Source organism: Phanerochaete carnosa (genome assembly GCF_000300595.1).
Source record: "Phanerochaete carnosa HHB-10118-sp unplaced genomic scaffold PHACAscaffold_1, whole genome shotgun sequence".
In the NCBI taxonomy this organism is placed as follows: Eukaryota; Fungi; Basidiomycota; class Agaricomycetes; order Polyporales; family Phanerochaetaceae; genus Phanerochaete; species Phanerochaete carnosa.
Genome location: NW_006767628.1, coordinates 3,835,397 through 3,847,843, shown reverse-complemented (window position 1 = coordinate 3,847,843; position 12,447 = coordinate 3,835,397). Strand labels below are relative to the sequence as shown.

Below are 12,447 nucleotides of genomic sequence, written 5' to 3'. Positions count from 1 at the left end.
GGGCGGACCGGGGTTCACATGCGGAAGAGTAGAATCATGGCGAGGGTCGTTATCGATGAGGATGAAGTTCCCTGCCGAGTCTACAGTATTCCACAGTTGGTCAGATATACTGCTAACGCATTCCGTGGGTAGGCTAAAGCACCAGGATCAAACCTGGGGCGGAGAGTGCACAGGCATAGCACGTAGGTATTCTTGTACGCATGGTGAGCTGAATAATCCGCAGTAGTTTGCATTCTCGTTAGCGTGTGGAACTAAAACTCGAAGGAGAATACCTTCCGCACCATGCACTCTCAGGGCGCTAGTTTGGGGGATCGACGCCCTCCCTCGAATCGAAGCCGAGCATTATCCGAACTCTTCAACGGGCCGTGTGTCCACTAGATATAGACAAGGTCGCCACTTACAAGGTCCGGACTCCGCAGATGTCGTAGATAGCTGACTGGGTATACTTGCAGGCGGTTGACGGCGGAGCATGGCCATCTGAGCTCATCTCAGGGTTCTCATTGCCCTGTGAATAGACACCGCCTGGAATGCATGGCCACCAGTGGTTGCACTCTTGGGACATCGACAGCTTGGCTTACATTCTGCGATGCGCGAAGGCTGCACTAGGGCAAGCAGAGAGATAGCTGAACGTTGTGTTAGACCAACAACTCAGTTCCACGCATCCCACCAGTGAGCTCAGGCAGTCCCGCGACCAGAGGGATCATACGTTCCGCATGAAAGATACCGGAAGGATTCTATAGTAAAGCGATGTCTTATTGAAAAGAGATACCTACCGTACCCGTCGAAATCGTCGATCGAGGTTTGGGGCGAGCAACTGGTCACAATCACGAGCGCCTGTCCACCCGATCCTCTTGGCGCTTGAGAGTTTGAGAAACTTGCTCACTGCACATCGCTTGAGCAGCAACAAAATACTGCACAGAACCAGGCCGAGGGGTGGACTCTTGGCTATGCGGCGCTGGACGACCCTGCGCTCTACCCAATAATAACAATACCCGGACTGATTGGTTGTACCGTTTCTCGGTACTCGGGGAGGGCGGTGGAGGAGACGTGGTTGTGTTGAACTCGAGAGGTGCGTACACAGTCATATCAAGATGTCGGCAGTTAATCTTAATCTGTGTCCGTGTCTTCAGCGACACATCCCGGCTTGCCAACATTTTTCACGCCCCGCAAAAGCATCGGTTCTTCCTACCGTCGTGCTATGCGCTTTCATGTTCTTGGCTTGGGACCCATTGGATGTCTAATTGCTTACCATCTTCGACAAAACGTATCCAGCAACCACCCTATCACTCTAATTCACAAAACCGCAAAGCATGCTGCCTCTGCGCTCAATGCATCCAATACACTCTCCTACGAGAGGTCGGGTATCGTCCTGCACCAGACGGGCTTCCACCATGAGGTTTCCTCCGACCGCCGTAATACGTCCCCGAAGTCGAAGGGAACCCCCATCGACTCCCTCATTGTTTGCGTTAAAGCGCACCACACTGTCAGTTCCATTCGAGCCCTTGTCCCGCGACTCACGCCAGACAGCACCATCGTTCTCATGCAGAATGGGATGGGCATCTACGAAGCCCTCATACGCGACATCTTTCGTAATCCGGACCAACGCCCGCACTTCGTTCTCGCGTCTATCACACACGGTGCATGGCTGAAGGATTACATGCACGTCGTGCACGCGGGCGTGGGCGGCATTCAGATGGGCATTTTCCCTGAAGAAGGCGTCGACTTCGAGCAGTCATTCCCGCAGCTGTGCTTGGACGACATAGCACCCGAAGGGACTGAGCCTGACTCGCGTCCATCTCGCTTGACCTCACTGCGGCACACGATCGCCGCACTGGCGGGTATGGAGGCCCTCAACGTCGAGTGGCAGACGTTCTACAACATACAAATGGCCATGCGCCGGAAGGTCGTTGTGAACGCCGTCGTCAACCCGCTCACTGCGCTCATGAACTGCAAGAACGGTGAGATCTTCGCGCACACGAGCGGCCAGGCAATCTGCGAGCGCGTCTGCATGGAGGCGTCGAACGCGTTCCGGGTGCAGCACAGAGCGGAACTAGTCGCGACAAAAGCCTCGAGCCGCGAGCAGAACACCGAGTTTCCCTATCAACTGACTACCGAGTCGCTCGTTAAGGAAGTTCAGAGAGTAGCCCAGGTCACTGCGGGCAACTATTCCTCAATGCTCATGGATATACGGCAGGGTCGGGACACAGAGATAGGCTTTATGAACGGATACCTGCAAACTATCGGGAGGAAGCATCATTTGCAGATGCCGACCAACAGTTTGTTGATGAGGCTCATCGACCTACGGACTAGAATACCAATTCGTTTATAATGCTTTCGTTGGCCGCGCCACGCACAAACGACAGATGACCAGAGACTGAGCAATGAACTATACACAACAATGCCAAGCGCTACATGGGACAAACATGAAAGCAACAGATATATGCGGTATTCGTAACGTGATGAAGACGAATCTGAGGTGACGCAGTACCCTACTGAAGCTGAGAGACAGATTAATCGAGAGACTGTTTGCGCTTTTGGCCTGCTTTGGCGGGGGGTGACGTGACATGCTTTGGCGAAGCCGCCTCGGAAGCGGCATTGTCCAAGTTCTGGAGAGATGTTTTGGGAGCGAGGCCGTTCGGCTTGACGCCATTGAGCACCGAATTGGCGGTACCGTTTGGTACGCCGTTGGCTTTAGGAGGCCCATTTGTTTGCGCCATTTTTTTCGGTGTCGGGGCTACAGACGCAGGCGATGATGCTGTACAGGAAGATGGGTGAGGTCAGACGATAGTAGAGGGCACGGAGAACATACAGCATAAACTATGATTTTTGAACAGCTCGATCATAGCCGTCATCTCGTGGTGGTCAACCACCCGCTCTAGTTGGTTACCGACTAGGATGAGTGGTTCGACACCTTCCATCTCGACGTCAGCTTCCTGGTCAACATCCTGCTGTGCGTCCTGTTTTGGGGTGCTCTCCGTCTCCGTTCGCACAGCGAGGAACTCGTCCAGGAGAAGGTCGAAAAGCGTTCCGAGAGGTGGCACAAGATACGTAGGCGTATCAAATGTCCTCTCGACTTCCTTGCCTTTCCAACTTGAGCCCGTGTACGTGGACGGTAGCTCAACGTTCGCATTGCGAGCAGCAAGGTTCTCAAACGCGGACTTGCCGAAGATATCTTGGAACAGAGTCTGCGTCGTAACCGGCGCGGCACCAACGAGGCCGCGACCTGTCGCCTCTTCGGTCCCCGCGAGACGTATGTGGTCGCCGAAGATGACTGCGTTCCAGCTCTGCGTGATGCCAACGAACGCGAACGCACCCGGGTCGTTTGATAGCCACCGCGGCGGGCATGGTGAAGTGCTGATGAGACGGAATGGTAGAGTGTGGGCTGAGATGGCCTCCGAGGAAGCTGTCGAGAACTTCAAGACATGCGTCTGCGGAGTTCGTGCGTCGGTCTCGAAAATAACGAAGCTCTCGTCGCGATGATGAGGGAAAAGCTCGCTAATGCCGGAGGTACTCTGGTAATTCCACCGCACTGAAGGACGATGAGTGACGATGAGTAGGAGAATCATCCAAATAGCGTACCACTCTCCGTGATGAGGTCCCAGAGGGCGATGTCCGAATGACTACGCAACGCAAGGTAGCGACTTGTCCTGCCGACAAAGCACACGGAAGACACAAATTCGCACTCAGGACAAATAATTATCCTTACGGCAAGCATCGTGCTGGGGTCATAGAGGGTAACGTAGGGACCGGAAGCGACAGCCATAAGCGAGCCATCGCGAGACCATGCCACTCGTGTGGGAGTCTCCGAGCGAGAGCGAACCGTCGCACGAGTAACCCAAAAATCTGTACGGACAAGTCAGCGATCACTTGTGATGCCTACAAGAGTGACATACTCTCAACTTCGCCCGACTTGCTCTTAGTCGAACAGACGCCCCACATCTTCACGCATCCATCCGCGCCGGCGGTCACCAAAGTCTGTTCGGTGCACCCTCCATCACCTGGGCGGAAGGTAACAGTAGTGACCTTACTGAGCCCATGGGGCCGGTCAATTCTAGTATTTAACATCCAAGAGCCCTTCTTCTTGTCCCAAGACCACAGCTTGATGTAGATCTCGCCGCGGAAGCCATCTAAAGCCGGACGCGAGTCCACGGTAGCTAACCATTGGCCAGATTCGGAAGTAACAGCATGTTCCACACGAGAAGGCTCAAGTGGCTTTTCGTCTCTACGTGAGATCTTGTTGGTTGGCGATACTTCGAGCTCGGAGATGAGAGTGGAAGTCAACGGAGAGTATGTTTGCAAGCTAGAGGGATGTGACGATGGAAGAATGAAGGAAGATGAAATGGCATGAGCTGCGAGAGGCACCGAAGCACCGGTGGGAGGTCTATCGGAAACGATGGCAGGATCTGAAAACGCACTTAGACACACGACAGGATGACAATACATCGCAAATAGCCCACCCAGCTTGACCTTGACGATAGTCCTGGATATCCTGAGTGTACCTGAACGCACGAAGATATAAGATGCATCGCTCAGACCCAGCATGTATTCCTCTTCTCGGCCGCGAGCGGTAGACAGGGTAATGCTGGCGATCGGCGCGCCGACACGAGGGACAAACTCCCTCTTTCCAGTGTGCAGCTGCCAGATGACCAGAACCGCTTCTTCACCTCCGCTGAGCAGGTAAGCGCCATTCGCTGTAAAGGCCAAAGACGAGATAGCATGCGCATGCCAATGCAGAGTGGTTGTTGGAGCCTTCTTCTCCACGCCAGTAACACCAGCTGGAATGCTATCGTTTAGGCAGTACCAGAGTCGCACGACACCCTTGTTGTCGCCAGTTGCAAAGTAGTCGTCGGTGGGGTGGAAGGCGAGACAAGTCAACTTCTCAGGCGACACAAGCTTTGTGAATCCAGCCTTGACATCAGATACTCTGCAAATGTATGCTTTGTGTCCACCGATAGCGACTAGCCAGTCCCCGCTGGGCGAGTAGGACAAGCCGTAGGTATAGCGCGCTTTGCCGACCACGCGAACACTGGAAGGTTTCTGTACAGGGAGCTTGCGCGTCGATTCTGTGGGAATCGTTGAAATTATCTGCACCTGAGCATTGTCCTCTGCGGTAGGGTTGCCTGCAAGGGATTAGATGGGACGAGGCAGGACATTACTGAGACGTACGACGGTTATTGAGTTTCTTGGTCCCCCGAGAAATAGCGATGCACACCTCGTTCTTGTACCTCTCGTGCGCAGCAATCTGCAGGATTGGCCGCGAAACTTCAATCGTCTGCAGCAGCACGGCGTCCACGAAGTCCCACAGCCTAACACAGCCGTCCATTGAAGCCGTGAGAAGCTGGAACGGGTTGTGAGGGCTCAGTACCATCGAGGTGACTGCTTCACCGTAGCCTGTAGCGCTCGAGGGTTTGCTCGCACTATTGACCGAAGTGAGGGTAGAGATTACTTGGCCGGAGGAAGCAGAGTGGATCTTCACAGTGGACCCAGATGCAGTAAAGAAATAACTTGCAGGGCTTCGATTAATATGTAACGTGCAACGGAACGTGCTGATGCATCTTACCTTCCATCCCTTGTAAATATTGGAGGAACAGCACCCGCCGTTGACTCTGTCAATGACCTCCAAGCCCACTCATTAGCTGAAGAGCCCGCAACAGGCTGTTCTGGGATCTCTGCATCGTCCTTCTCCCCTTCCTCAGCGCACGGGGCTTCCTGGGAGACTTATGCGGAGTCGGTAGAAGTGCCTCTGAGGAGTTGGGTGCTTGTGTCGAGGCCCCAGAGACAGGCATATCAGTGGTAAGCGCAGAGAAGTTGTACTGGTACCTCCACCAAAAAACTTGCCGGCGTCTACAACGTCGGGATGAGCGCACAAAACTCACAAGCTTCAAGGTTTCAAATAGGCGCCATCCAGGGCACTGAATCCGGAGTCGGTCGCGCGCGCTCGTCCATCGGCGAAGGACATAAGCGTAATGGGATTACAACGAATGGGGAAGGTCAATACATCCAGGGTACTACAGAAAGTGCGTAAATGACAGGGAGTACATGCGAACATACGTGGTATCTGAACATCAATACAGTCTCCGAAGAAAGCGGCAGTGCATGGATTAGTCAATCCTCGAAGAACCGGTAAGGGCAGAGCAAAGCGATGTATGGTACAAATTAACGAAGAAGAAAATGCTGCCCACGCAGGGCACATTACCAAATCTGAGGCGCAGGCGGGAGGTAATCGTTAGGCAATAAGAAGGCATCAATGCCGTGCTGAGAGAATGAAGCCCCACCAAGGCTCTGGTCTGATAGCCATACAGGCAACTGCTCGATGGAAGTCGATTCGAAGCCGCGCCAGATGCTCTCAACGTTTCCAGTGCCGCCATACTGCGCAAAGTATTGCTGCTGCATATTAGGGCCCATATGGCCCATCGGTTCGGAGTGTGCCGCGAAAGTTGCATCGTACGTCGGTGACATTGCTTGATTTTGTGCGTGCGGATGCTGAGATATCGGATGTCCCACCGTCATGTCTTGAGAGTGTGAACTTTCACCACTACGGTGGCCAGGGCGAGGAAGCTGAGGCGAACGAGACATTGAGCTCGCCTTGCGTCTCTTGAAGCGCTTAAGCATGAGTTGGAGTGTGAATGCATACCGCTTGCCGGGCACTAGTCGCCATTGTGACTCCAGAACGAACTACGAATAATACGAGCACCCACCTTCCGACAACAAAGCTGCGAGGTGCTCGACCAGCATTCTGATTTCATTGACATCGCATTGATCCGGGCTAGGCGATAGTCAATCGTGAGGAAGGTGCGCTGGCAACAGGATACTCACAACAGACGAGCTAGACGTAGCAAGAACGAGGCCGAGAACGTTGCAGTGGCGTGTGTGTAGTGAACCGCTAGCAGACAGTCAGCTAGATGCGGAACAGTCCGTCGGGACAGCCTACCATATTTCATACCCTCCCGATACGCCGGCGAGTTCACAGTAATATCGAGGATTTGACGACCAATTTGGATAGACCGAATAGCGAGTTCTCTCTGGCCAGGTAGCATTTTTTGCATGTCTTCAGGTCCATCAATGCCCCTTAACGCCGTCGCATTGTGGAACAGCTCCGCGGTTAGATGCTGAATCTGCAGGCTCTGTCTGTAGAAGGCTGTGTAGGATATCCTAAGATTAGCTGAACCGCATACAGGGGCAAAAACAACAAACCGGCATCCTCGTACTTCTGGGAGAATGCTTGATCCCATGTCTGGTACCAATTACGAAACTCCAGATCGCCATCACGCAGGACTTGGAAGGTATGCTCGTCGACCGGTCTTTCGAAGAGCGGAGCCAAATTGTTGTGTATTCTCTCGCGAATCGCCATCAGCTCGACCATGGATACCAGACGCATGTCATCTTCAATAGCAAGCGGGTGCTGCAAAAGCAGCCGACAGTTCCATATGCTCTCGTCATCTTTAAGTATGGCTGGCCTGCCAGTTCCGTAGGACATCCTGCACGATGTTAGAGGGAGTAGTCAGGGAGTAGCAACAGAAACCTACTGGTGCTCGAAAATGTATAGACAGAACCATGTGCGTGCGGAGACCATTAACTGCCTTTCCTTCGGGGACGTCGATGCCTTATTTGCCTTCATTCTTTTGAGAAGCTCTGGCCACGCTCTGTGCATCGCTGGCGGGGTGCGTCAGAAAATATTCTGGGACAAATATGAGAACGCTCACAGATTTCCATGGCCATGCGCACAGCGTGCCCACCAGGAAGCCATCCGTTATCAGACCAACCAGAGACCAGTACTGATTGAATAGGCCGTTAATGTTACGTCTGAGATCTGTCAAAACAATCATACCCATCGCCTGCACGGCCTCTTGTCGCATCACTGGGGAGAACAGGGTGGCACATGAGATGGCATGTACCTCTTCTTGGCACTTGAGGAAGGTGTCACTGGGTTCACCTTGGCAAACAGTCGACATGTGCTCAATGAATTTTGTGATGAGTAACATACCTCCACCATCTCGCACTCGCGCGGCCACCATGCAAATACAATCAACCGCAAAAGGAGAACGCTCATGAAGTTCCTCATATGTGTCAACGTTCGCGTCGAAGACGGGCAAGAACGTGGAACACCCATGGTAGAAGCTGACCGAGCCGTGATAAGCAATAGGCCATGCATGGATTTGAATTAGCGAACTTACATTCTGAAAAGTTCGCGGGCTTCCGACTCGGGTATAATTTTCTTTGTAACAACTACGATGGCGATAAAGTTGCTGATAGACGGCCTAGATAAAGGGAAATAGACTCACCATCAGGCAGGATGGTATGTACGATCTGGGGCGCTGTTTTTCTGCGCTTCGCCGGGCGAGGGTGGCGTGGTTCGGGAGAGGACGTCCGTGGTCGGCTTTGAGGCTCACTCCCTTCCCCGTTCTCCTGGCGGTATTGTTCGAGAGTCAGCAAATAGCAAAACTCTTAGCAAGCCCGAAATACCTGGGCGGCTCGTTCAATCGCGACATCAGCGAGGCCCCGAAGAACTTCCCACGGGGCGACCAACCCTGAAGCTGGCAATTCGCCGTCCTCATCTTCTGCGTCCGTCGAATCCGCACTGGTGACATTTGATGACGGTGGAAGGGCTCTTTTGGAACCTGACGCCGCCTCTAGGCCATTCATACTCCTAGCTAGCGGGCGTTGTCCCTGACCGTGGTCCCCAGGATGGTAACGCATGGATGAAACATTACTTGGTTGTCCACGGGGTGGGCCCATTGTTTCGAGGGATGAGAATGGCGGCAACGTTGTTCCGTGCGGGCCTGAATGCCCTTGCTGACCGTATGACGGGACTTGAGGCGGATGCATGTCCCCAGCGCCTGGAACCCTGTGGCCCAATGCGCCCAGAGTAGGGCTCTGATAGGTGGCAGAGGGGATTGAGTCTCTGTGTTGGCGGCTCATCATGTGTGATTGTGGGTGGCCACTGCTGCCGCCAGGGGTTGGGGTGTGGGCCGTATCTACCAGCAGCTGGGGATGGCCGCCTACCGTAGGTGTCGACATTCCGGGGGAACCAATCGAATGGACACTGGGTGACTGGTGCGTAAGTGACGGAGGGTACACCGACGGCGAACGTCCGGCGAAGTGTGAGCCGCCGCGTAAATGAGCTGCGATTTCCGTCAAAGTGTTCTGGATAACCGTCTGAGAAGCTCGAATTTCGGCGACATGGTTCTCTAGACTCCGAATGCGCCTGGTTGGTGTTAGCAACGCGTTGCTTATATGCGACTAACGAGTGCGACTTACTCTAGTCCCGCCTCGCCAGTTAGACTTGCCTCCCTCTGAGGCTTTTCGAAAAGACACTCGAGACCAGCATGTCTACAACGTCTGCAGGGTGGATTCTCGGCCCCCTCACACCTCATTTTCTGCTTGCGACACGCATTCTACAGCGGGATGAAATCAAAGCGTCGGATACGATTACACTGTCGAGACTTACGCAGGCACCTGTAAAGCAGGAGTTCAGCATCAAGAACGCAGCATGAGTGGAATAGACATCGTACGAGGCACTCTATTCAGTGTTCGGGCCGTTGGTTTACCGTCCTTGTTGACGGTCTTGGAATCGTTCACATCCATCTCCTCTTGCTTCTTGACTGCACTCCCGCTTGCGTTGATATCCATAGAGGCGTGCGGTGTGGCGTCCGCGAGCTTCGTGGTCACCGCCTGCGGAGTGCTGCACTGCAGCTGGTGTAGCGGGACGAGAGCGAGGTGGACGACGCAGAGACTGGAGTTGAAGGGCGCGCGGTCTGATATGCACGAACACCTGAGCCTGCGGCCGAGATCTCACGTGCCGCCCCGGCCATCTCCCGTCATCAGCCTGCCGACATTCCGCCGCCGCCGGGATCATCACGCGTAACATGTCACACCGTTTTGCGACGCGGGCGGCAGTGCTGCCGGAAGTCCTCTTTCGGCATCTTCGCGTCGCATACCTACTGTACACACGACCACCACAATCTCCTTAAGATGTTAATGGCAATGGTCTCAAGAGTTATGGGGTAATTTTTTGTCACATATTCCCGAGATGACGACAAGCTAAACTCATACTCGTTTATTAGTGCTTGGTTTGCATTCCTAGTACCGGCATATTCGACCTGGAAGGCCCTTTCGCACAGACCCCTTTCAGAATCTGAGCTGGAAAGATGTTGCATGCATTGGACATGTATTGGTGCACTCGTTGCTTTCGAAAATGTGGCAGAGTGGTTTATCAGCTGGTATCATCCTTTTAGCATCCACTTGACCGCATCTCATATCATTACTAGGTTTCCATTCTACTGGGAGCTGCGGACGCTCATTCTTCTCTTCCTATCGCTACCTCAGACTTCGGTGCGTTGTTTGTTGTGTAAGCGTATCCATGCATCTCTAAGCGTAGCCCGCAGGGATCGTCATGGGTCTATCAGACCTACCTGGACCCTTACTTCAGGAAAAACGAGGCAGACATCGACGCTGGTATCGCTGCAGCACAGACAAACGTAGTCTCATATGTTCAGGAAAAGGCGGCTGCTCTTTGGGATGCCACCTGGCGTATTGCTACGAAGGCCTCGAACACAGCCGGCGGGAACGCTCCGACTTCCACGTCTGCGCCTTCACAGACGCCCCCTCAGACCGGCGCACAGCAATCCCCCGCAAATATCTTGTCCATGGGTACTGACCTTTTCCACAAATATGGACCATGGGCGATGGGCGCCGTCCAATCGTCACTTGGTGCTGCGCAGGCCCGTACATCTGCTTCCACCCCCTCTGGCCAGCCTGGTCCTCTGCCCACCCCTCCTGCCAATCCGACCCCGAGTCCCGGTCTGTATAAGCGCTCACCCTTTGCATCCACCGAAAGCGTAGCTACACCGTCCAAGCCACCATCGTTCCCTGAGCCCTTCCAGTGAATAGATTATTGCGCGCAGAGAATGTAACACGGCATAAACAAGCTGTACGGACAAATGGGACTATTGTATCGGTTATACGATGTACATACTCAATCTTGCGCAAGTTCTATTGGTTCATACTGTGCCACATCTTCTCGAGATGACGTCCGATGTATCCAGCGCTGCCATTTATTGACATCATCTCGACCGGCCTTCCGTACCTCGCCGTTACGCATTACCACGTACTTCTTCCCTCGCCAGTCTACTGTGCTACCCCAGATGGCATACGACCAGATAAGCAATGCCAGCCCTTCGCGCAGTGCCCAAGCACCAATGAACTTCCACCTCGTTAATCCTGGAGGAACCGGGTGTCCGGCCAGCGATTCATAGACGTCCAAGTCAACGAGTAGCCACGTGAGGAAATGTAGGGGAAAGAATAGCCAGATGGGAAAACCCAGAAGGTAGTGCAGAGACGCAGCTGCTATACAGCCAGCGACAATGGACTCCGTGAAGGGCTCCGCCATTGTTGCAGCGAACGCCATGTACTTCCGGACTCGAATCCATCGCACGCGTCGCCAGAAGTAGTCCGCAAGGGACATGCTACCAACAGCGTTGTGGGCTACGTCGCAGGACAAGTCGTGGCGGACATCAAGCTCGTGCCATAGCGCAAGGCCAATCATGTTGTCTTCGGCCAAAAATCGCCCGAATGCGGGTAAGCCTTTGTCACGAGTGGAGCCCGAGGACGAGACCGGCTTAAGTGTGCCATCCACACGCTCCAGGTCACTTCTGCGATACAGGTTCGACTTGCCGTTGACACATGAATCAATCGCAACCGTGTTGATTGCAATGTACATCTTCGCGTGATTCGTGTTCAGAAAGGCTTGCTCGACGTGGGAGCCGAGGGCCGCCTCTGTTGCGAAAGCGAATGGAACGTGGTGGACTAGGGCTATGCGCTTGCGCTTTGGTTGCGCGACCGACGAAGGGCCGTCCAGAGCGTCCACGGAACGCGCAAGAGTACCGGGATCCACCATAACATTGGAATCAAGGACCCAGATTATGTCGTGAGCGGCTTGACGGTATGCCTGGACAAGGTTGTTGACCTTTGGATTAACTCCAATGTTCTCCTCGCCTGCACGAAAGTGAGCTCGACACAGTGAGCGTCGGACATGTACGGAGGACGTACCAATGAGGACATGCGCATTAACATGCGGGTATTTCGCGATGAGATCCCGCACTACTCCAAGAGCCTGGTCGTGCTCATCCGACACCGCAAAGAAAACCTCGTAATTCGGATATTCTTGACGGAACGTCGACTCGAGGTTCTCGTATAAATTTGGATCAAGCCCCTTCAAAGGTCGCATAATGGAAACCCCGGGGACATCCTCCGCAGCTGCAGAGGCGAGAGGCGAGCGCGGCCGCAGACGGTAGCGTTTTCGACTAACACACGAGTTAGCTTGACTCTGAGTGGGATGGACGCTAGACTCACGCGGTCCAACATCCTAAAATACCAAGAGACCACAACACTGCATACCACACTACGCCAACAGCGGCCAGCGAAAGCTTGAACACACTCCTGTGGACC

General features: G+C 53.9%; 3 protein-coding genes across 3 annotated transcripts; all 3 read right to left on the bottom strand.

The window, feature by feature from the left end:
- Nucleotides 1-1,106: 1,106 nt before the first annotated feature.
- Nucleotides 1,107-5,887, bottom strand: PHACADRAFT_180447 (uncharacterized protein). The gene is made up of 7 exons (XM_007390674.1): nt 5,702-5,887; nt 5,561-5,636; nt 5,167-5,504; nt 3,894-5,120; nt 3,580-3,843; nt 2,810-3,529; nt 1,107-2,755 (listed from the first exon to the last, which is right to left on the bottom strand). Exons 1-7 carry the CDS (start codon nt 5,784-5,786, stop codon nt 2,511-2,513), a joined length of 2,955 nt encoding a protein of 984 aa, XP_007390736.1. The 5' UTR covers nt 5,787-5,887; the 3' UTR covers nt 1,107-2,510.
- Nucleotides 5,888-5,944: 57 nt separating this feature from the next.
- PHACADRAFT_168746 (uncharacterized protein) lies at nt 5,945-9,716 on the bottom strand. Its single transcript, XM_007390673.1, has 13 exons — nt 9,513-9,716; nt 9,449-9,456; nt 9,259-9,395; nt 8,464-9,205; nt 8,283-8,406; nt 8,175-8,226; nt 7,829-8,118; nt 7,704-7,775; nt 7,527-7,653; nt 7,195-7,478; nt 6,817-7,138; nt 6,699-6,766; nt 5,945-6,647 (listed from the first exon to the last, which is right to left on the bottom strand). Exons 1-13 carry the CDS (start codon nt 9,628-9,630, stop codon nt 6,193-6,195), a joined length of 2,799 nt encoding a protein of 932 aa, XP_007390735.1. The 5' UTR covers nt 9,631-9,716; the 3' UTR covers nt 5,945-6,192.
- Nucleotides 9,717-9,947: 231 nt separating this feature from the next.
- PHACADRAFT_247835 (glycosyltransferase family 21 protein) lies at nt 9,948-12,272 on the bottom strand. The gene is made up of 5 exons (XM_007390672.1): nt 12,049-12,272; nt 10,386-11,994; nt 10,269-10,332; nt 10,065-10,220; nt 9,948-10,004 (listed from the first exon to the last, which is right to left on the bottom strand). Exons 1-2 carry the CDS (start codon nt 12,224-12,226, stop codon nt 10,976-10,978), a joined length of 1,197 nt encoding a protein of 398 aa, XP_007390734.1. The 5' UTR covers nt 12,227-12,272; the 3' UTR covers nt 9,948-10,004; nt 10,065-10,220; nt 10,269-10,332; nt 10,386-10,975.
- Nucleotides 12,273-12,447: the final 175 nt, after the last annotated feature.